Genomic DNA, 25,380 nt, shown 5'->3' with positions numbered 1-25,380 from the left:
CCACATTTTCATGTGGAGGCGGCGATCCTCGTCAACCTCCTGTAGGTGAGCAAGCTTGTTCCGGTTCAAAGGACCGCTCGCCGCAGGAACAGTGTGGCCATTGGTTATTTAAAGGCGGAATTCCCTGTTTCACTCTACGGTGTTTCGACTGTTCATCCCTAAATTCCACAAATGACTAGCAACCACATAGATAATCCGCGACCCAGCGTTTCAGAATGGAGGGACGTGTAAGCGATATCCTCAAAGAGTTTGGCATGGCTGACGATCGCCTTCAGATCTGTCAGAAACGGGCTGTTTCCTCAGTTCTCACGTGGACCACCTCTATCAGGAGACACAAATCCTTACCGTGCCAAGACCTTCTGGGCTGTGATTGCAGGTACCATCCAAATCGTCAATAGGTATCCACCGCCCAGAAGCCTCAAGGTAGATCTACATGATCTAGAGCGGAAAGTTCAGCGCTACAAGAGTGAACCTCTAGATCAAGCGGCATGCCAAGTGGCCCTGGAATAGCTACCTGGTGAATGTTGTCCTTGAAGAACGACCGCCACCCATTGCAGCTGAGACACATGACCTAGCCCGACAAACGAGAATAGTTCTGGCAAAATTACGATCCGGCAGATGCAAGAATTGATGCCAACGTCTAGGATATGTTTATCGATTGTGACTTGGGATCAAACGACCAAACGTCACTTCCTTAACTGCGCAGCCAGACCAACTCGACTCAGACCCAGATCCCTGTGGACACACCCCACCTTGGACGCAGAGTATCTGGATCTGGATATTCAACAGCGCCAAGCAGACAAAAGATAGAAAACAACTACACAACTACTACAACAATAATAATAACCAACTCTTTATAACTATCTGGACATATGTATACCAATGAAAGCACAGCCGATGGAATGACTTCAAATAATACACAAACTGTCGCTTCAGTGATCTTCCACCATCCTCAGATGTGTGTATTGCCTAGTGTTCGAGATATCATTGACGCAGCAGCCACTTGCTCTACATCAGCTCGGACCCAATCCGAGTTACGTGAGCGACGAGCGCGCATGTAGCACTGTAGAACAGTGAATCGACGGGTAGGAAGTAAGGAGCTTTCGGTATCATCACAAGACATATAGGACTACAAGCAAAATTATACAGAACAGTTGCGGCAAGTGATAGCGCGGGGAAGATGATAAGATGTGAAGCATTTCCTATATCGATAGACTTTAGCGGCTAAGAAACGTCGGTACTTAGGTAGGAACACAATGCCATACTTGAACCAACTTAGGAGAGTGGTCTTCCCAACTGCGATTTTTTCAGGGTTATTTTTAAGTATTTAGACCGCATAACAAGCCGATTAGTGCCTTAGGTGTATGACCATAGTTGCATGGAGCAAATGAATATCCGCATCCCCTTTCTACCTTACCCAAATTTTCCGGCGCAGGCAGCAGAATTTAGATGCTACTACATATTGTTACATAGATTAATTATTAACTTTCTCCTCTCTAGCTATGGGTGGATCATGAAACAGTGGCCATCTGTCGCAAAGAACAAATTGAACCAGTTGATTTGAATCATTGCCTACGAGCCTTTACGTCCGAAGAGAAGCTAGAACAATGGTACCATTGCAGTCATTGTAAAGGCAAAAAGCCAGCCACCAAAAAACTACAAATATGGAAATTGCCTCCTATTTTGGTGAGTTACAACAAAAATCACTTAATCTAAATTCGAACTAAACTGACTTTTATTTTTTTTTCTACTTTTACAGATTATTCACTTGAAAAGATTCAATTGTGTCAACAACAAATGGGTAAAATCACAAAAAGTTGTTAATTTCCCCTTTGCCAATTTCGATCCCACACCTTATCTGGCGGCCGTACCACAAGAGACCATTTTGAGGCATAAGGAGTTACTTGAACTGAACGAAATATCCAATGGTATTACTGAGGTAGAGCCAAGTGCTAAATTAAATGATATTAAGAGAGACAAACAGCAAAAGCAGAAGCATGCCACCCTAGCAACCAACGCCACCACAACGCCCTTGCCCAATAATGGCAATAATGCTAATAAAAACCTAAACGGTCTAACCAAAGAGGCTCAAATGTCCTTAAATGAAACAGTCAATAATTTAATGAACTTACAAAAGAACCTTCCCGCAAATCCCAATAAAAATATCTTAGATAATTGTAGCAACATTATTGACAACTGCAATAATGAAAATACCATCTCCTCTATGCGGCGTGTCAATGAAAATGGTGGTGTTGTGAACGGTGATATCAATGAAGCTGCTGATGCCCAGGCAAGCGATGGTGAAAATGAGGAATATTCAGATAAAGTTCTGGATAATGCTGTTCTTCGCAAAAGTGGCGACGATCGTACTATGACCAGACGGAAACGTTTGATTTCAACAAGTTTAACAAAGACTCCCATTGTGGATGGAGCATTTGATGATTTTCATCAACACAAGCTGAAAAATGGTGATGACCCATTCGATCCAAAATATAATCTTTATGCTGTTGTGGTAAGTTAAGTAGATTTTAAGAGCCGGTTTCTCGTAGAAAAACAAAGTTTGCGATAACTAAGTGGTACATTGATTTATAGAGGAGATAAAGCTCCTGTTATCAATTTTTTTTTTACTTTTAAACTAATGTGGCAACAGCGTTGCCGTTGGTAAATTTCGAAAGGGGGCATTAAAGTGTTAATCAATACAACAAGTAGCTTAACTTTTTTTTAAAAGGTGGCGGTATATATAGGCGTCAAGTTTGGTGGAGCGAATCTTACATGAACTCCACTAGGCATTACAATTCTTTGGACATTTTCGCTCAATCTTAGAACCGTACTGGCAAATTGTAGTCAATTGGCATAAGAATTTCGTCGCTAAGGGCTTCAATTGGATTTAAATACAGTTGAACCTCGTTTATCCGGGCCTCTATTAACCGGTTCCCCTGTAAAGGCTGGTACTATATCCGTTTTTCACAGTTGAAAACACACATATTTTTCACGGTTACTATTTTGAAACACTAAAAAAATCTCTATGAAAATATAATCACCCTTATTCCCGTTGTCGAAGGCGGCGAAAATCTACAGCAGTCGTAGTCGAAGGCGATTGTCACATTTCGCGGTATTCTGTAAATAATTCGCCTTCGTCAGTTTGATTATAGAAAATATTGTGGTAAAGAAAAAAATAATCGAAAGGTAGGTTCCATACTGTTTCGACAAACAGGCCCAATGTAGTTTAGGATGCAATTAACTTATATATCGATCGGTTTCGTCAAATTTCACAGTCGAATTCGACTTACGTGATACCAAAAATGAGAACGAATTTTCGTCTTCGACAACCATAATACCATTTTGTAAAAATTTCGACATTCGACTACGCCATCGCCAACCGGAATAAGGGGGAATACTTTTAAGAAAAAAAAAAATCATAAGTAATGAAACTAAATATGAATATAAATTCGGAATGCAAGTACTCAACTGGTTGGCTAGAAAAATTTAAAAAATGACATGGAATTCGCAGGCTCAAAGTGACAGGGGAAGGAATGCGCTGATTATGAATCAGCCACTCTGTTTGTAGAAGACCTACGAATATATACTGAACAAATTTATAACGCCGACGAAACAAGGCTATTTTGGAGGTGTTTGCCTCAGACTTCGCTGGTCACTGGCAAAGAATTATCCATCGTTGGGCACAAGGCATCCAGCTTTGCTTTTTTTAATGCAGCTGGGACACACAGATGCAAACTGATGGTAATAGGAAAAAGTGTCAATCCAAGAGCATTTCCAATCTTCCTGTAATTTATAGATCAAATAAGAGAGCCTGGGTAACACAAGAACTTTTCCTCGAGTGGTTCAACAACAATTTTGTGCCAGAAGTAAGAGAACATCTACAAAACATTGGCTTCGATAGGAATTGTCCAGCACACCCAGATGTAAATTTTCTGAGATCTGAAAACGTTGCAGTAAAATTTTTTCCACCAAATTGCACAGTCTATGGATCAAGGGGTAATTCGAAGCTTCATATGCAATTACCAAAAATGCATCGTCCAAAAACATTTGGCTGCAGACATGATTCCGCCAAGTCTTTGAATATTAAGACAGCTTTGTGGACAGCTGCTATATCTTGGGACATGGTAACACCACACAAGTGTTACGCAATGTTTGGAACAACCTGCTGGCCCAAGATGACGAAAATGCGAACTATGTCGCAGATGTACAATCAGACATTGTTATACCACCTGGATGTTCTATTGATGACCTCTAAAAGTGGACCGAGTGCTAAGCTCGGTCCCGAACGACCCAGATAATTGAGGTTCAACTGTAAATAAAAACACGTTTACACTGACCATTAAAACCTAAAGCTGAATTACCGCATACGTGAACGTTAATCGAGGTTCAACTGTAAATATTGGGTTGCCCAAAAAGTAATTGCGGATTTTTCATATAGTCATCGTTAACAAATTTTTTCACAGCTTGTGACTCTGTAATTGCATTCTTTCTTCTGTCAGTTATCAGCTGTTACTTTTAGCTTGCTTTAGAAAAAAAGTGTAAAAAAAGTATATTTGATTTCAAGTTTTATTAAAAATGCATTTACTTTCTTTTAAAAAATCCGCAATTACTTTTTGGGCAACCCAATAGTAACACGCTTACACTGACCATTAAAACCTGAAGCTGAACTACCGCCTACGTGAACGTCAAAGTGGTCTAAACTTCTCTATTGTGATCATCAATCATAATTAAAAAAAAAAAAAACAAGTAAAAGCGTGCTAAGTTCGGCCGCGCCGAATCTTATATACCCTCCACCATGGATCGCATTTGTCGAGTTCTTTTCCCGGTATCTCTTTTTAGGCAAACATATGATAAAAGGAAAGAATTGCTATGATATTGGAGATAACAGTTGTCGTCCGATTCGGACCATAATTGAACTGAATGTTGGAGACCATAGTAGAAGACGTTGTGTAAAATTTCAGCCAATTCGTATAAAAATTACGCCCTTAAGGGGCTGAAGAAGTAAAATAGGGAGATCGGTTTATATGGGAGCTGTATCAGGCTATAGACCGATTCAGACCATAATTGGCATGTATGTTGAAGTTCATGAGAAAAGTCTTTGTACAAAATTTCATCCAAGTCGGATAATAATTGCGACCTCTATATCCTAAAGAAGTCAAGATCCTGGATCGGTTTATATGGCAGCTATATCAGTTTATGGACCAATTCAAACTGTATTTGGCAAAGTTGTTGGAAGTCATAACAAAACACCTCTTACAAAATTTCAGCCAAATCGGATAGGAAGTGCGCTATCTAGTGACCCAAGAAGTCAAGATTCAAAATCGGTTTATATGACAGCTATATCAGGTTATGGACCGATTTGAAACACACTTAAAACTGTTGTTGGAAGTCATAACAAAACACCTCTTGCAAAATTTCAGCCAAATCGGATAGGAAGTGCGCTATCTAGTGACCCAAGAAGTCAAGATTCAAAATCGGTTTATATGACAGCTATATCAGGTTATGGACCGATTTGAAACACACTTAAAACTGTTGTTGGAAGTCATAACAAAACACCTCTTGCAAAATTTCAGCCAAATCGGATAAGAATTGCGCCCTCTAGTGACCCAAGAAGTCAAGATCCAAGATCAGTTTATATTACAGCTATATCAGGTTATGGACCGATTTGAAACACACTTAAAACTGTTGTTGGAAATCATAACAAAACACCTCATGTGATATTTCGGCCAAATTGGATAAGAATTGCGCCCTCTAGTGACCCAAGAAATCAAGATACAAGATCGGTTTATATGGCAGCTATATCAAAATATGGGCCGATATGACCCATTTACAATCCCAACTGACCTACACTAATAAGAAGTATTTGTGCAAAATTTCAAGCGGCTAGCTTTACTCCTTGGAATGTTAGCATGCTTTCGACAGACAGACGGACGGAAATGGCTAGATCGACTTAAAATGACATGACAATCAAGAATATATGTACTTTATGGGGTCTCAGAGGAATATTTCGAGTAGTTACAAACAGAATGACGAAATTATTTAGAATACCCCCATCCTATGGTGATGGAACAAAATTACATTATAATGTTTATAAAAATTGCATAACATTCATTAAATCGAGATGTATGCGGTAATTCGGCTCAATCATTTGTTTTCCCTTTTTAAAACCAGCTGACGCCGTTGTTGATACAGTTACCAACCTCTTCTCAGAGACAGCCTAAGTGAACCAAATTGCTACTGCTGTTGCTGCTATAAGAAACAAAACTCCAAAGATTTTTATTGTTGTTATCCACTAAACTTCGGTCACCTGCAGCCAAATGACAAATTGTTGTTGCTGGGACCCACTCGATCACTCCCGTTAAGGCAAAGAAATTAGGATAGTTTCAAATAAAAACCCAAACAGAGCATTAAGCCCAAAAGCTTTTCCACAATAAACACTTTCGGCCTTAGGCCTAATACTGACTTCGACTCTTCACATGAACAACTGTGAAAACGCACTATAAAAAAAATGGTGACGAAGATAATGCGAACACATTCCGTACAAGAGGTACTGAGTTCTATGAGCAAAATTGCAGCGACGTGTCGCTGCAACAGGATAAATTTCGCACAATTTTAATTGCAAATGTAATCAAATGCTCATGAAATGGGCCGAATGAACTCTGCTTCAATACTGTTGTCTTTATTGTGTGTTGTTGTTTGACTTTTGTTTGTGTTCTGACAAAGAAGAGTCCGTCGGATTTCGCAATAATTTAGTGAATGAAGTCAGTACTAGGTTTTATGCACAAAGCATAATGTAGCTTTGAAATAGGTTTATTTGACATATTTCCTTTATAGAACTGTCAAAAAAATCTTTTTAAGGCTTCATAAATTTTTGTGAATAAGGCACTCTGACACTGACTCTTTCCATTGAGAAATAATAGGTCTGTTCGCGAACTTTTCTAGTAATAATTTCAAAGAAAAGAAGTACAGCCTTTGCCCTCATTTGGTATTTATTTGAATTAAACAGCTGTTCGATGCGGGGGAAAAACCTCCAGTAGAAATTTGAAAGCTCTCATTTACCTAACTCTCAAAATGATAGTCCTCAAAAGATCTCATGATTAATGTAATCGATAACACTTTATTTTTATGTCATTCTCACAAAGTAAATGAATCAATAAAACTGTTTCGCTCGGAAATCGCAAATACTTTTGGACAACTTGGAACTCAGCTTTTGGTATATTTCCGTCAGCATATGGCGCTGTCTAAGAGAAAGAAGTAACCTTTAAAGCAAGAAGCAGGAAATATTTAAGGAAAAATTAGTTCGTCGTTGTACCAAATTGAAAGATTGTGCGACTTGGAGTGTCCACATAAAAAGTGTGTTGATTCATAGTGGTCATTGGAAATATGTTAACGGCCCATATGCAAAGAATTCAAGCTGGGACGCAGCTAAGAACTTGGAATAGGAATCCGAAAATGAAAAGGTTTTGGCCTCTATAACGTTGAGTCTTAAGGCTTCTCAATTGAATTATGTCAAAAATGCGAAGACCTCCAAAGAATCTTGAAAGAAATTGATGGAAGTCTATAAGCCCGAAGGTCCCTTATAAAAAGTAACGTTATACAAGAAGTTGTTGAACCTTAATACATGAGATTATAAGAATATCGCAGATTATCTTTATGAATTTACTGCAATAACCGAAAGCTGATGGACGTAGGTATCAAAATCCCAGAGGAGCTGCTAGTTATTGTACTACTTTCGAGTTTGGAAAGAGACAGAAAGAGAAATTTTGTTGTTGCAATTGAGACAAGAGACAAATTGCCAGGTCTATTCGCACTGAAGGTAAGGCTTTTGGAGGAATATGAGCGATGAAACCAAATTAAGAATGATGAACCTACATCGAGTCAACAAGCGTTTGGAGGGCAATGGTAAGAAATCAAAATTTAAAAAAAGAAAACGATGGAAGATGTTTTTCTTGTGGTAAGAAAGCCCACTACGCTAATAAATGCAGATCAAAAATCATACTCATAAGTGGCGTTTGGCTGAGACAATTTTAAACGAAACTTATTCAAAGTGAATAATCAATAGTGGAGCCACGTGTCATATGAGCTCAAATCGTGCTTACTTTCTACTACATTTGGGGATTGTGAGGAAGAAATTATGTTGGCTGACAAGAAATCAATTACTGCTATAGGAAGGGGCATGGTATCTATTTATGTCAATGGTTTTGTGATCACATTGAAGGACGTATTGTATTCCCCGGAATTGAATGGAAATTTTTCGTCCATTAGCAAATTAATGGAAAATGGTTGTTTGGTGAAGTCTGACAACGGAGAAGCCGTAGTCACTGACGAAGGCAAGATCGCGCTAAAAACCAAGAGAGAAAACAGCTTGTTTGTATTTGAAGCCGCGAAAGTTCAAGAAAAACTATGGGCCGCAAATGTTGATACCAAATTGTGGCATCGAAGATATGGCCATTTGAATTTTCAGAGTTTAAAAGACCTCTCAGAAAAAGTTATTGTAACTGGCATGGAATTAACTCCATCGAATACTGATGAGCTCTGTAAGAAATGTATGGTGGAAAAGATTCATGCCACATCGTTCCCAAAACACGAAGTGGATAAATCTTTGTTAGTATTGGACTTGATTCACTCAGATGTATGCGGGCCCATCGATGCAGAATCCCTAGGTGGTTCGATATATTTTGTCACCGTCATAGATGATAAATCGAGACGCATTTTTGTGTACTTCATGAAAAGAGAAAATGAGGTTTTCGAACAATTTAAAATTTTTAACAGCATGGTGGAGAGCCAAGCTGATAGAATCCTCAAGATTTTGCGAAGTGATAATGGAGGGGAATATGTTAGCAATAAATTAAATAAATATTTGGAAGATCATGCAATCATACACCAGCTAACCGGAGCGCGCAAATCGTACAATAGTAGAAATGGCTAGGTGTTTACTCATCGATTCGAGTTTGAATAAAAGTCTATTGGCTGAGGCTGTAGCAACAGCAGTGTATCTAAGAAACCGTTCCCCAACAAGAACATTGGATGGAAAAACATCATATGAGGTTTGGAGTGGACAAAAACCTAAAGTTAACCACTTCAAGGTATTTGGTTCTCAGGCGGTGGCGTTAAATAAGAAAAGAAAAAGCAAGTTTGAAGAAAAGGGTTCGAGTCTGATTATGGTTGGTTACTCTTTGGTTGCGAAGGCTTACAGGCTATATGATTGTAGTGCCAAAAGAGTTATCGAACGTCAAGATGTCTTGTTTAATGAAAATATACCTGGTGATGGTTTCTGTTGGAAAGTACGAAGTAGTCACAACCATTATTTGTATTGCAACACTGTGTTCTCTATTCCCTTTTGTGTATATTAGTTTTTACTATTCCTTTTTGATATTTCATTCTTTATTGTATTCGCTATTACATTGTACTCATATTCAAATTTACCAGTCAGTCTGGAATAAACTACAAATGAATTAACAACAGGTTATGGGCCCAGGCTCCGTTTTCAAGAAGACGCGTAAAGAATTAAAATCGATTTTTAATTGCGAAGAGTACGGTTATGAAAAATAAATATGTCGGGCAACGTAATACGGATTGAGCCTTTAAATTCCCAGAATTACGATACATGGAAATTGCAAATTCGTGCAATTCTTATAAAAAATGACTTGTGGGCATATGTCAGTGGCGCATCACAATGCCCGTTAGCTGAAGCTGCCGAAATCGAGAAATGGAAGATCGCCGACCAGAAAGCTAGCGCGGATATTTTGTTATCAATGGCACCATCGGAATTGGGGCTCATATCCGAGTGTAAAACATCTAGGGATATATGGCTGAAATTGGAGTCCACATTCCAGTCGAAGGGGCCTGCCAGGAAGGCAACGTTACTAAAGCGTGTTGCTTTGGCACGTATGAAGGAGGGTGAGAGTGCTCGCGATCATATGAACGAATTCTTCGACGCAGTGACCAAACTCAAAGAAATCAATGTAACCATCGGAGATGATTTACTGGCCATTTTGCTTCTGTACAGCTTGCCAGACTCGTTCGAGACATTTCGATGTGCATTGGAGACAAGGGATGCACTGCCAACGCCCGATGTGTTGAGAGTGAAAATACTCGAAGAGGACCAATCACGTAAAGCAAAAACAGAACGAGATGGGCAAAATGCAATGTATGTAAGGCCAAAGAAAAACAACGTCAACGGAAAATTTGAAAGAGTGGCGAGAGAGGATAAAGTCGAAAATGCAAAGGCACAAAAGCAAAGGCAAAAACAGGGTTGTTTCAAATGTGGAAGATTTGGGCATTATGCCAGAAACTGCAGATCAAACGCAAACCATGCTGAGGAGAGCGAGGGCAGAAAAGAGAAGTCGCTGTTTAATTGTGTTGATGTGACATTAAATTGTTTTGACATCTCTAGCGAATGGTGTTTGGATAGCGGCTGCACCTCTCATATGAGCGCATACAAAGAAGGGTTTGTTAAAATGAAAAGCATAAGGAAAAGCTTATGTTTGGCAAACGGTGAGATGAGCGAAATATCTGGTATTGGTGACGTCAAAATAAAAGTTGCTAACAAAGGGCAAATGCAACCTTTTATAATAAGAGACGTAATGTATGTTAAAGATTTACGCACCAATTTGCTGTCCATCTCAAAACTGACGAATAAGGGATACCAGGTGCACTTCCATAGGGATGAAGCCTTTATAATGGACGGTAAAAATGAAGTTTGCAGAGCAACTCGTAAAGGTAATCTTTACTTTATAAACTCGATTGACTCTGTTAATTCAGCTGAAGAGAAAATAGGTGAGATCGACCTGTGGCACCAGAAATTAGGCCATCTTAATGAACATGATTTGAAATTGCTTGCCGATACTAAGGGCGCACATGGGATTGAAATCAAGAAAGGCCAACGATTGTCAACATGTGCGGTGTGCTTGAGTGAGAAACAGACACGAAATAGTTTCAGCAGTCGAGGTGATAATCGTACCAGTGAATTATTGGAAGTGGTTCATAGTGATGTCTGTGGCCCCATGAGAGTTAATTCACATTCGAACGCAAGGTACTTTGTCACTTTCATCGACGACTATTCTCGATACTGTGAAGTCCATTTCTTGAAGCAGAAATCTGACGTGCTGGGTGCTTTTAAGAAATTTAAGAGTTCATCGGAACTATTAACTGGCAAAAAGATTAAATTTCTCCAATCGGATAACGGCACCGAATATCTAAATAAAGAATTCGATGATTACCTGGAAAAGGCCGGCATTAGACGAAGGTTGACGGCACCTCATACGCCGCAACAGAATGGCGTGTCGGAGAGGAAAAACCGGACGTTGCTAGAGATGGCTAGGTGCATGATGAAACAGGCAGGAGTACCTCCGGTATTTTGGGCGGAGGCCGTAAACACCGCTAATTATTTAAGAAATCGATGTCCCACTAGATCATTGAATGGAAAATTACCAATAAAAATTTGGACAGGTAAGACTCCATCGATTAAACACTTGAGAACTTTTGGCACCCGGGCATACGTTTTGATCAAGGATAAGACGAATGGGAAATTGGATTCGCGTTCTGATGAATGTATTTTGGTGGGTTACTCTGAAGAGGCGAAAGCATATCGTTTGTGGTCGCCAAAGAAACGTCATGTAATTATTAGCCGTGACGTCAAGTTTACAGAAGACTTTTATGGAGAAGCGTTTGAGCCAATAATCAGAGAAGACTTGGAGCCACAATACGAGTATGAAATGCCAATAGGAGAACAGGAGTACCCGGAACGGCGAGAACGACAGTCCCAGACATCATCTCAAAACGCGAATGATACATTTCAGACCCAGAACACAAATGCTGACGCCATAGAGGATAGTGAAGAGGACATGGATGATTTCGAGGGGTTTGAAGATTGCGAATTCATTAATGCCGTTTTTAACGACGAACCTACTACCTGTGGCGAGGCGATGAATTCCCCAGATGGTCTCAAATGGCGACTGGCAATTGAAGACGAATTTTTAGCACAGATATTAAATGGTACTTGGGAAATTACCGAACAACCAGATGACAAGAAGGTGATTGCCAATAGATTCGTTTTTCGCACTAAAATGGACGATAGGAAGAAAGCTCGTCTAGTCGCAAAAGGGTGCTCCCAACGGCCAGGGGAGGATTTTTCGGACACCTACTCACCCGTCGTTCGATCGTCGACCATTCGACTAATGTCTGCTGTAGCTGTCGAAAATGACCTGGAAATCCATCAGATGGATTTTGTGACAGCATACCTGAATGGAGATCTTAAGGAAAGAGTCTTCATGCATGTACCTGATTATTTGGAGGAAGTCTTGCACAAATTGTCACGAGGAGAAACGGTTGGAACAAGCAAGGAGAAGAATCAGAAAGCCGTTGAAATTGCGGAAGCGTGGCTCAGGAATTTGAAGAAATATAAAAATCCAGTATGCAGACTCGTCAAGGCAATATATGGTCTACGACAATCAGGCCTACTGTGGTACCAGAAACTGAGTCACAGATTACAACAACTTGGATTAATACCATCGAAACAGGACCCTTGCTTATTCATAAACAGGAAAGGTGAGAAGATCACGCTAGTCACTGTTTACGTTGATGATTTATTAATAGCCACGGACGATAAGGAACAGCTATGCCACATAAAGAAGTCTTTGGCAGAATCCTTTGAGATGAAGGACCTTGGGAGGGTCAGCAGATGTTTGGGCATAGAATTTGACCAGGATTTGGAGAATGGTCAAATGTCATTAAAGCAGAAGGAATATACCGAATCCGTTCTTGCACGTTTCAACATGCAAAATTGCAAACCGGTTGTGACACCTTTAGAACAACAATGTAAATTGGATAAGCCTTTAGAACCTGATGCGACAATAATGCGAAAACATCCCTACCAAAGCTTGATCGGTGCCCTTATGTATTTAGCAGTCAGCACTCGGCCTGATATAGCGTACGCCGTAAATTTCTTAAGCCAGTTTAATTCGAATTACAATACTGAACATTGGAAGGCCGCCAAGAGGGTATTACGCTATCTTAAAGGGACGATCGATCATGGACTAAAGTATACCAAAAGCAACATTCAATTGTATGCGGTTGTGGACGCTGATTGGGGTTCCAATCTCTCCGATAGACGCTCCTACTCAGGATTTGCCTTCATAATGTCTTCCGGAGCAATCAGTTGGGAAGCTCGAAAACAGAGGACCGTGGCTTTATCGAGCACAGAAGCAGAGCTCCTTGCTATTACAGAGGCTTCAAAGGAGGCCTTGTATCTTCGACGAATCTTTGAGGAAATCAGACTGCCGAAAAACTGCATTACGATCTTCAACGACAGTCAGAGTGCCCAGAAATTGATACAAAGCGTCGGATACCACTCTCGTACCAAGCATATCGACGTCCGACATCAGTTTTTGCAACAGTACCGAAATTCTGGTTATATTAAATTGGAGTACAAGAGGACCGAAGATATGACAGCTGACGTACTCACGAAGGGCCTTGGTTCCAGTAAGCATCAACAACATATTCGAGAACTGGGCGTGGCCGAGATTCTATAGAGGACGTCCTACTTCGAGGGGAGGTGTTGGAAAGTACGAAGTAGTCACAACCATTATTTGTATTGCAACACTGTGTTCTCTATTCCCTTTTGTGTATATTAGTTTTTACTATTCCTTTTTGATATTTCATTCTTTATTGTATTCGCTATTACATTGTACTCATATTCAAATTTACCAGTCAGTCTGGAATAAACTACAAATGAATTAACAACAGTTTCAGAGATGAAAATCAAGAACTTATTTAATAATTGTCAAAATTCAAAGAACATAGCTGTAAACTCAAATGAAACCCCCTAGGAAATCTAAGAACAAATGAATCAATAAAACTGTTTTTTTTTTTCTGAAATCGCAAATACTGAACTTTCACTATGACCCTTTTGGACAACTAGGAACTTAGCTTTTTCTTTATATGCGTCAAATAACACTGATTTCAACTTAAGGCCGATATGCACTTCAAACGAAATTTTCTTTACAATAAGAAATGCAGTGGCAAATTATAAGCCAAAAATTATTTAAAATCGGCCAAAATGGTAAATTGATGTTTGTCGCCATCTTGTAGTCTACACAGATATTTTCCAGTGGGGCATACATTTTTTGGCTGCAAACAAAATTTTCGCCATATGTGCATACCCAGATTTAAAATGAAGGTATTTTAAGTGTTACGTGTACACAAAAATTTGCACAATTTTGTTACTGGAAGTATTTACCAGCAGAAGAGAGCGGAAGAGTGCAAGAGAGCAAGCTAAGAGTTTGGTTGTTGTTGTTGTTGTTGTAGCAGTTTATTGTGTACTATCTTTCGTCTGCTTGATTCTGTTGAGTGTCAAGACCCAGGAACTCCGCGACTAAGATGGGGTGCGTCCACAGGGATCTGGGTCTGAGTCGAGTGGGTCTGGCCGGGCAGTTAAACAGGTGACGTGTATCGTGCGGTCCCTGGTTACAGTCGGGACATACATCTTGCACGTCGGCATCAATCCTAGCTCTGTGAGAATTGAGGCGGCTGCATCTGCCGGAACGTAATTGAGGCAGAATCACTCTGGTTTGCCGGGGGAGGTCGATTTCTTCGGGTGCAATGGGTGGCGGTCGTTCTCCAAGGACTACATTCACCCGGTAGCCAATTAACGCGTCTGCTACCGTGTCTGCATGAATGTTGTTCAGACCCGCTTGATATGCCGCTTGATCTAGAGGTTCTCTCTTGTAGCGCTGGACCTCACGCTCTAGATCATGTAGATCTACCTTAAGGCTTCTGGGCGGTGGGTATCTATCCACAAGATGATGATTTGGATGATTTCTGCGATAACAGCCCAAAAGGTATTGCTTAGACAGCATGTAGTTATGTCTTCGCACTGGTAGGATCTTTGTCTCCTGGTGGAGGTGGTCCACATGAGAACTAAGGAGGCAGCCCGTCGCAGTTCGGAGGGCGGCATTCTGACAGATCTGAATATTATTCCACTGCGTGTCACAAAGCTGACGTGACCACACTGGCGCTGCATAACTTACCACAGACCGGTCAATTGCTTTGTACGTGGTCAACAAGGTTTCTTTGTCTGCACCCCAAGTGCTGCCAGCGAGTGACTTGAGGACCTTGTTTCTACTTTTGACTTTATTGCAGATTGCTGTGGCATGTGGGGAGAAAGTGTAGGAGCTGTCAAATGTGACGCCAAGTATTTTGGGACACTTGATGGTCGGAATCAATTCTCCATCGACCATCACAGTCAGCTCAGAATTCACCTCACGCGTATTTGTAGTGAACAGTGTGGCTGAAGATTTGGTGGCGGATATCTTCAGATTTCTTGCAGCGAAATATGAGGCAAGCTCGTTGAGGTAGACGTTCAACCTATCGCAGATGTCGTCAATGGGTCGGGGGCCTGATGCCAAGATCGTACAGTCGTCCGCATATGATACGATCTCTATGCCGTCTGGAGGAGGTGGGATGGAGGATAGGTAGAGGTTAAACAGAGCCGGAGATATCACCCCGCCTTGGGGAACTCCCTGTTTCACTCTACGGTGTTTTGACTTCTTATCCCTAAATTCCACAAATGACTGGCGGCCACACAGATAATTCGCGACCCAACGTTTAAGGCCTGGCTGGAGGGACGTGTTGGCGATGTCCTCAAATAATTTGGCATGGCTGACCGTGTCGAATGCCTTCGATAGGTCCAATGCCACGAGGACCGTCCTATCACATGGCCTGGGTTGATTGAAGCCACGGCAAATGTGTGTGGTGATGGCATGCAAAGCTGTTGTTGTGCTGTGCAGTCTCCGAAATCCGTGTTGATGCTCGGCGAATGGAAATTCTCCTACGAGGCTCGGGAGGAGTAATGCCTCAAGCGTCTTAGCCACTGGTGAGAGAAGGGAGATCGGTCTGTACGACTCCCCCAAACTCGGGTCTTTACCAGGCTTCAGTAGCGGGATCACTCTGCCCATTTTCCAGACATCGGGAACTATAAGAGTGTTCAATGACAGGTTAAGGACAGTGGTAAGGTACTCAACTCCAGGTAAATCCAGATTCTTCAGCATCAATGTAGAGATTCCGTCGGGGCCCAACGCCTTGGAAGATTTGGCGCCACGGATGACATTCGTAACTTCGCCCACGGTAAATTGTGATGGCTGTTCATCGGCTCGGAGACCACGAATACGGCGAATGGCTCTCCTCCTTGCCCTGTCTCTCTCGGGATGCACGATAAATTGACGGTTGAACAACCTGGCGCATCTCTTCGGATCAGTCACGGTTAACTCGCCAAAAGTGACTGAGGTCCTGTCGTCCCGTCTACAGGGGTTCGAGAGAGACTTAACAGTGGCCCACAATTTGCCTGCACCGGTGCCTAAGTTACATTGCTCCAAGTGTTCCAGCCACAAATTCCGCTTATGTTCGTTGACTACCCTGTTTATTTCCAGATTCAGCTCGCTGATTCTGGGGTTAGCGGGGTCCATAGCACGAATCCCATCACGCTCGTCTGCGAGTACCACTGCTTGCGCCGGGAAATTGGGTCGCACTTGCGGTATTCGACCGGCTGGTATAAAGCGAGCGGCTGCTGCGTTGATGATGTCTCGGAATTTCCTCTCGGCCACAAGCACATCAGAGGGGGGTGGCAGTTCATTGAAGCGGCGATTGGTATACTCTCTGAAGCCAGTCCAATTGGCCTTCTTGTAGTTGATGAACGTTCGGCGCTCAGAGGTTATGAAGTCGGGTGGTCGGTCGATGGTGAGGATTATGGGGAGGTGGTCTGACCCCAAAGAGATGACGGCTTGCCAGGATACGTCACTCAGGAGATCAGGGGATGCGATTGAGATGTCTGGCGAGCTGCTGCACCTCCTCGTAATCCTAGTGGGGGCATCCTCATTCACCGTGCAAAACGTGGAGCTATCTATTGTCGAAAGTTCGACAATAGATAGCTCGAAAGTTCGAAAACTTTTATAACTGTAGGGATCGGTTGAAATGGGGTTCGTCCCCCACAACCATAACAGGTTTAGTGCACTAGACCCCACTAATAAACGCCGGAAATTAGTGGCCAGCAAACGCACCAGAATCGACCTTAAAGAGTTTCCATTGTTAAACGCTGCAACGCCTAATTATGACAATTTACCAAGATTTTTAATTGCATCTGCTGTTCCCTCTGATCCAACAATTGAACCTAAACCTCTGGCATCGTACAAAGTATTCCAGATTGGTAGAGGCTTATCGCACATTTCCAAAGATTACACAGATGTCAGCGAATTAAAAAGGGGCAATACAACGAATGATCTTAAGACTGCCCAGAAATTCCTAAATGCAAAATATATTGATTGTGTTCCTGTCAAAATTACCCTTCATAAGACCCTTAATTAATCATTTGGAAAGATTTACTCTGACAAAATTGTCAACACTCCAGAAAATGAACTTCTTGCTAAGTTAAAGAAAGACCTTCCATCTGTATCCAATGTTATAAAATTTATGAAGCCCGAGAACAACGTGTTGTTTGCTACAGAAGCGGCTATTGTCACTTTCGATTCATCTAAGGATTAACATCGGGTGGCGTACAGTTGTTGTAAATGAATACATTCTCAACCCCCTCTAAGAATCACTGCAAAAGGGTGCAGGTCTGTGAGATCTGCGGTGCAACCTCCCAGCACGATTCCAGCGAGTAACCAAACTTCGAACCTCTCGGGCGGACAAGTTCCCTGCGATAAAGGTCGGTAATAGGACAGACAATCATCCACGGAGGATTGCTGATGAATTTGCCTATCACTGGAGTTCTTGGAGTTCGGACGCATCTTTTGATCAGCTTGTCGTTGATTCTAAACACCAACTGAACATTGATTCCCTGCAGACATGTGGTGAGATATTTCCCGAATTGACTCGGGCCATAGATGTATCCGAACTTGATAGGATTATTTCTTCTTTGAAAGGCTCAACACCCTCACTCGAGAGATTACATATTCTATGGTCAGCAATTTAACTTTTCCTCTCAAAGTAAGGTTATGTAATCTCTATAATGATATTTTAGGGTCAAGTTTTTTTCCACGCGACTGGAAAATTGCAGATCTCTGCCCCATCCCCAAACAGGGCAAAATCACCGGCCGCTTGGATGGTTACAGGTCAATCTCATTGTTACCGGTTCTTGAGAAGATTCTCGTTGCTCGTTTCCTGGTGTCTTTTTCTCCGATCTTTGCTGGGTACACGCATGCTTTTCTACCAAGACACGGCGTTCACATCTTGTGTTATGGGCTGGAGGCCCTTCGCAATAGCCTTGCGGTGAGCAGACATTCTCTTGTTATATTACAGGACCTGGAGAAGGCCTTTGACTGTGTAGTTTTATCGGGCATAATTGTCGAATTGAATGTTCCCAGGAGATTACTTGTGTTGCTGTTTTCTTTCCTCTCTGACTGACGCATTTTGGTGAAGGTTGATGGTCACCTTTCGGATAACCTCCCGTTGGACAATGGAATACCCCAGGGTTCTCCACTCTCGGTTTTCCTGTATAATGTTTGTGCACACTCACTGGGTAGGGCGATTTCCAACGTTCCTAGTTTCGACTTTGTGGGCATTTACGCGGACAATATTTTTGCTCTCACTTCAGACGATGTGAAGACGAGCCTTTCAGAGTTTAACCGAGCTGTCCTGGACTGGGCGACTTCTTCGGGCGCGGTTATTCCGGCCAATAAGACAGTATGTATGCAGACGGAGGAATTGTCATGCGGTCTCCATTTTCCTAGGGGACTGTACTGTTGCGGTGGCGAGTGAGATGAGGGTACTTGGTGTAATTTTTTCTAGGAACTTACTATGGGATAGGCTTATCAAGTTTTTGAGATCGAAGCTCTCCAAGATTAACAACCTGATGAAGTTGATCTGTTCTAGGCCGAAGGGATCTTATTTGGATACAGCCGTCAATGTTTGTAGGGCCTTGACTTCAGGGACACTCTCCCACGCTATTACAATTTATGGTTGGACTACAAAGGCAAACATTTCAGATCTGAACGTTTCCATCACTGATTGTTGTCGTAAGGCGACTGGTCTTCTGCGATCCACTCCTGTCGAGGCATAAAGGATTGAGGGTAGATTCTTTTTCTCCCGTTTGGAGAAATACTCTATGAATTTGGCCTCCAGATCCAGGGACCACATTGATTATGTTGCTCGTAGGGGACGAACTTCGATTGATAATATTTTGCAATTTTTTTCTGAGTATGATATAAGATTACTTTCTAGACCCTCCCCTCGGACCTTCCCCATGCGGCACGTTTACTTCGATGACACCTTGAGTGCGCATAGAGAGGACTCCCTCGGGGTTTCGGGCCCTCTTCGCAGAAAGGTTTGCTGCTCACGACCCTGAAGTTTCGTATTTCACTGATGGCTCTTTCGATGGGTTCCACACGTCTTTCTCGGTCCGATTTTGAGACTCTGATTGCACCGAGATTACCGGATTTTACTGGCATATTTGCCGCCGAGTTTGCTGCGGTTTCGGCTGCGCTGGCACATGCAGCGAGCCACGGGGGCAGGACATTAGTCTGCACCGACTAGCTTAGTGTTCTGAGGGCGATTCGCAATAATTCCAGGGCTACATTTGACTCAGTTTTTTCAATTTTGCCGATTTCTGATATCACTTTTCTTTGCATCCCTTCTCATTTGGGCATAACTGGCAATGAACTCGCTGATGAGGCTGCTAGGACGGCTCTGCATTTTCCTCATTTTTCCGACCCACCTTGTCATCCTTTTGGCTCCTTTAAGAGCACTTAAGAGGATTAGAAACATCAATAGCTGGGAACGGTCGACGACTTTCTTTCGAAGGGTTAACCCGCCGACTTCTCGACCTAGATATTGTTGCAGTCTTGACTGCATTCTTCTCGCACGGCTGCGTTCTTCTCGACACTATTATGATGGTTCTGATCCAGTTAGATGTGTTTTTTGCTTTTGTTTGAATATCCCTTTCTGCAGTTCCATTTGTGGTTGGATGTCCTGGGGCTATAAATTTCTGGAATATGCCCACTTGTTTACACTTGATGTCTGATGCGTTAATAGAATTAACACTATTTAGATCGATATTGATTCTTGTTTGAACCGTTGAGTGGAGCAGACGTATTGTTATTTCACTCCGCAATAATTTTCCTGTAACTCGTAATAGGTCATTATATTTGGAAGAAAAATCTAAGTCACTCAAGGATAGCTGTATAGAGGTGTCCATTAGGCGGTTAATTATATGCGTCTGTTTCCAGTGGAGCGGCAGATCTAGAGCCCGGGAGTAGGCTTAGAATGGACTCCAAAGACCCAACAGCTGCGGTGGTGGTATCAGGCCGTAACATGCTATGATACTGCTTCCGAAACCTCGACTGGTGGAGCGGCTGCTCCACTAGCCGACAGACGACTGGTCAGCAGGGGCTTTTGACGAAGACACCTGGTTCGAGTCTAAAGGACAAGGCTGAACCTATTCCTTCTTCGCATGCCTATAATTTATAATTTAGGCCATCGGCCTTCCACAGCAAACCAACACACTCTTTAAGAGGTTGGAAAAGTAGAAGACGCATCGCTCTCTCTCTCTCTCCCTAAGACTCTCACTGATAGGGAGAGAGATTTCCGTAATTGGGCTCGGGAATTCGCTGCACAGGCTACCCCAAAGACTACGCGTCTAGATTCGGAAACTGCACCGCAGTCAGCCAAAAGGCTGCGGTCAACTGGAGGGCATCTCATGCCTAAAAGAACTTGGGCGAACAACAGTAAGATGGGTCCAATAACCTTTGCTAATGTCGCTAGGGACAGTTTGGTGATGGCAGTTGTCGACAAGGGAGAAGAATAATTGGAGTGGGATAGTCAATGGACTGTCATCAGTATACTCCGATGTCCTTTCGGAATTTCCTGGGTCTCCTCCAGTTTGTGACGATGCAGGCTGGTATCGAGGCCGATACAAACTAATTGCCTTCGGCGATCAACGCTCAATTGAAATGTATCGTTGTGCGCTAAAAAGAGATTGATGAGATCTGGCCAGGTGGAGTACTAGATTTAGTCAAGAAGGCAGATATTCCTGAACACTTGCCTGAGGAACTATCGACTTCGATTGATAATATTTTGCCGGATAATATTTTGGCGGATTGCAGGAGACTGAAAGTCCCCCTGCCATAATCGAGAGAGGAGGGGATGGCATCGAAACGATACTCGACAAGCGCTGTGTAGGTGGGTCATCTGGTTGGACTGGGCTCAAAGTGCGTGCCAGCAGGAAGCACGAAACTCAGAAAGTACTTCGACAGCAGCAGTGAGTGAAGAATCTAAGGAGAAATCGTCCACATCGCAAGTACCCAGTGTCCTGAGGAAGAGTGGTTCCACAGCTTTCTCACCTGCCCCGGATGCGTACGGAGGCTCATCATGACAAGTTCTAACGAATCTTGTGAGGATGAACTCCTGGCGAAGTCAGAAGACGAGACTAACACAACAGTGGTGGACGTTCTGAATCCTGACTATGGTCCGGTTTCTACAGATAAATCTCCACCATTGTAAGGCCGCTTCGGCGGCACTAAAGGTCCTCCTGATAGCTGGCGGATTTGACGTGGTTCTTATCCAGGAACCATGGGTGTGTGGAGGAATGGTACGTGGACTAAGAATTCCGGGATTTAAAGATCATAAGGGTAAGGGGAATGGGAGACACTGAGCCTGTATACTTGCAAAGAGTAGTCTTAATGTTTTTCTTCTTCCGTCGCTAAGCACTGAATATTTAGTAGTAGCCAGCCTTGAAATAAACAAGTCTCATTACTTGCTGGCTTCACTATATATGACACACGATTCAGAGATGCCGCCTTTAAACCTTAAGTCGTTGGTTGAAACTGCTTCTGCAGGGAAGAAAAGACTCTTGGTAAGAAGTGATGCTAAGGCACATCACCAGATATGGGGAAGTTCGGAAGTCAACGAAAAAGGGAAATCTGGCGATTTGTAATAAAAAGGATAAACCGACCTTTATTACCAGGAACAGGCAGGAGGTAGAAGATATTATCTTTGTATCGGGAGATATAAGTGGAAGAATATGCGACTGGGAAGTGTTGGGTGACCACAGCTTCTCTGATCATCGTTATATAAGTTTTAGCCTTGGAAAAAATACTGAAGTAGTGGTCCCTCGGCTAAACAGAAGAAAAGCGGGTTGGGATAAATATCGGCACATATTTTGCACCACAATCCCTTCTAGACTAGCAAAGGAAGTGAAAACTACGGAGGATTTAGACATAGTGGTCAAGCGGATCACGAAGGCCCTGAATGACTCGCTTGTGTCAGCATGCCCTAGTGCCAAGCCAAGGGGCAAACTGCGACCGCCATGGTGGACCCCAGATCTGGTTGGTCTAAGAAAGGACTGCAGAAAACTCTTCAACAGAGCAAAAGCCACAAGAGCACCACACGATTGGGACATCTATAAGGCTGAGCTAAGGAAATATAAGGGCGAGCTTAGAAAGGCTCAGAACAAATCCTGGGTAGAATTCTGCAGCTCCGTGGAGGATACATCTGAGGCGTCTATGCTAAGGAAGATTCTGTCCTCGAGACCTATTACGGTGGAGTATTTTTCAGAAGTCAGAGAATGTATGGACAATGGCTAGTGAGGAAACACTAGAACTACTCGTTGATACACATTTCCCGGGAAATTCTCCAACGGACAACATGGCGCCAGAAGAAGTTGTCACTGAGAGTTCTCTCAGTGTCAAAGAATATACAATGCTAGCATTTAATTGACATTGAAGGTGCTTCCAATAATGTAAAACCGACGTCAATCATGAGTTAGGGTTAGAGGTTCTAGGCATCAACTCTACCGTTAGAAAGTTTATTAATAACTGACTTACTAAAATATGCATTACGGCAGGCTTGGGATCTGTGAATCTAACAAGATGGGTCAGCAGAGGAACACCTCAAGGAGGTGTACTGTCTCCTCTACTTTGGAAAATAGCCATTAACAATATATTATTGTCTGTGGAAGAAAAAGGCGTAAAAGTGGTCGCGTATACTGATGACTTGGCGATTGCGGTTAGAGGAAAGTTTCCCAGCACTCTAAGAGATATACTTCAGGAAGCTCTACGTGCAACAGCAAAGTGGGCTACCGAAAGTGGTCTGGGTATAAATCCGTGCAAGACAGAATTAGTTCTTTTCAGCAGGAGATACAAATTGCCTACAGTGGAACCTGTCTCCTTGGATGGAAAGAATGTTCCATTTACAGAAATCGCAAATTAGCTGGGTGTTTTGCTGGACAGGAAATTCAACTTCAAATCCAACATTTTGGAAAGGGCAAGAAAGGCCACTCTTGCCCTTTACACCTGCAAGAGAGCCATTGGCAAACGTTGGGTGTTTAGACCGCGTGTCATGCATTGGGTATATACTGCGGTTGTCAGACCTATAATGCTATATGATGTTGTGGTCTGGTGGGCGGCGCTTCAAAAATCCACCGTTTCTTGATAAAAAATTACTGTACCACTATTCCTGATAGAACCATTTGGAACTACGATATCTCTGGTAACAGAAGTTACATAGACTTCTATACGGATGGGTCCAAACAAAACGACCAGGTGGGCTTTGGGGTGTACTCTGAAGATCTAGAACTGGTCATATCGAAGAGGTTACCCAACCACTGCAGTGTGTATCAAGCGGAGATCCTTGCATTTAAGAAAGTGGTGGAAAGGCTAAGATTTCTCTGGAGAATGTATTTCTTCTCAACGAGTTTGCTGAACAGTTCAAAATTCACCTGTTCTGGGTGCCGGGCCACAGAGATATCCCAGGGAATTGTAAAGCGGATGAGCTTGCGAGACTAGGAATTACCCTACACATTCCAGGGACACTGGAATCTGTGGGTATGCCTCTAGCGACATGTAAACTAAGTTTTCAGGACCAGGCCCGAAACACAACGAATGATAGATGGTCACAAAGAGGGGACTGTAAGCATTCCAAAACTATGTGGCCTAATCTAGACTTGAAGAGGTCTACTGCTTTGCTGTCATTGGCTAGAACAGACGTCTCAGGCATTGTGTCCGTCATGACAGGTCACTGTCTAATCGGAAAACATGCTGGTAGACTGAAGGTTGCCAGCAACGACTTTTGCAGAAGCTGTAGGGACATCGAAGAAGATGAGACTATAGAACACCTTCTGTGTGTGTGTCCCGCACTGGCAGTTAGAAGGAGTTCCACCTTACTTTAGGTTCTCATTTCTTTGAGAACCTGTCTGATTTAGCGGATGTGAACATTCGCAAGTTATTGGGATTTTTAAAGCGATCTGGATGGTTCAACGATAGCAACTAGAAGGCATCTTTCTTCTTCTGTTCCTGTGGTGTCACAATGGACGAAAACGTCTAAGTAAGTCTGATGGCAGACTGCCATTTAAACCCAACCTAGTTCTCGAACCTTCGTTTGCACGGTCGAAATGACTAATCAGATGTTTCCAAAAGGTTCGAAGTTCGGCACTAAAGCAATGTTCGTAACAGCATTGTTCATTGAATTGGATGGGTTTGAATTTGAATGGGATCCAGAAATTTTATTGAGGATGGGATCCAGAAAATTTAATTTGGGATTTCTCTATGTACGTCCATGAACTCTTTGAATTGTGTCGCATCCATCTCATGTAATACTGTTTTAGGTTATGTTGAACCCTACTATTAATTTAGATCAGATAATTATTTTGAATGATTTAATGATGACTGATGGTACAGGTTTAAATTTTCGCATAATCTTGTTATGGCTGGGGAGCCAATTGTGAATTATTTTTCAAGTTTTTTGCCTGTTAGGGCGAAGATCATTAAACATTTTAATTGTTTTGATTTATAATTTACCCAAAAATTTTGTACGTGTGGCTGCTACATATGATAGTGCAGTGTATTCAGAAATTTGGCAGCCTAGTGGAAATTTGCGCCACCATCCCCACAGGGTTGTATAGTTGATTTCGTTGTTGTTGGGCTACTGACTTTACCTTCTTAATTCTACCAAGTAACTACAAGTGACATCAATAGGCATGTTCCCCTACTTTTCAAGTAAAAATTTGCGGAACAGTAAGAGTACTCTTTTTTACCATTTATTTGAATTAAACAGCTGGTTTTCATAAAACAGCTGTTCAATGCTGGAAAAAAAAACCCCAGTATAAATTTGTAAGCTCTCAATTACCAAACTCTCAAAATTTAGCTTTCTCTCACGCACTCTTGCGCTCTCTTCTGCTGGCAAGTGAAATACGCGAACGACTTCCAGTAGCAATTTGTGGAAATATGCACAAATTAGCTGTGTTAGGGAACTCAAAAATATGTGGAAATTTGCACAAATTTTTACTGGAATCGTTCGCGTATTTTATTTGCCAGCAGAAGATAGCGCGAGAGAGAGAGCAAATATTGACAGCTAGAAAATAGAGAACCTGCAAATTTCTACTACGACTTTTTT

General features: G+C 42.3%; 1 protein-coding gene across 2 annotated transcripts in view; it reads left to right on the top strand.

Moving 5' to 3' along the window:
- LOC106094927 (ubiquitin carboxyl-terminal hydrolase 32) overlaps window positions 1-25,380 on the top strand; it is a 68,896-nt gene that overhangs the window by 41,117 nt on the left and 2,399 nt on the right. For both annotated transcript variants that reach the window (XM_059360885.1, XM_059360884.1), the window contains exons 15-16: window positions 1,501-1,686; window positions 1,760-2,512. In XM_059360885.1, the coding sequence (XP_059216868.1) occupies window positions 1,501-1,686; window positions 1,760-2,512 (939 nt within the window). The remainder of the gene's footprint in view (window positions 1-1,500; window positions 1,687-1,759; window positions 2,513-25,380) is intronic.

Source organism: Stomoxys calcitrans, chromosome 1 (genome assembly GCF_963082655.1).
Source record: "Stomoxys calcitrans chromosome 1, idStoCalc2.1, whole genome shotgun sequence".
NCBI lineage: Eukaryota > Metazoa > Arthropoda > Insecta > Diptera > Muscidae > Stomoxys > Stomoxys calcitrans.
This window is presented reverse-complemented; position numbering and strand designations above follow the sequence as displayed.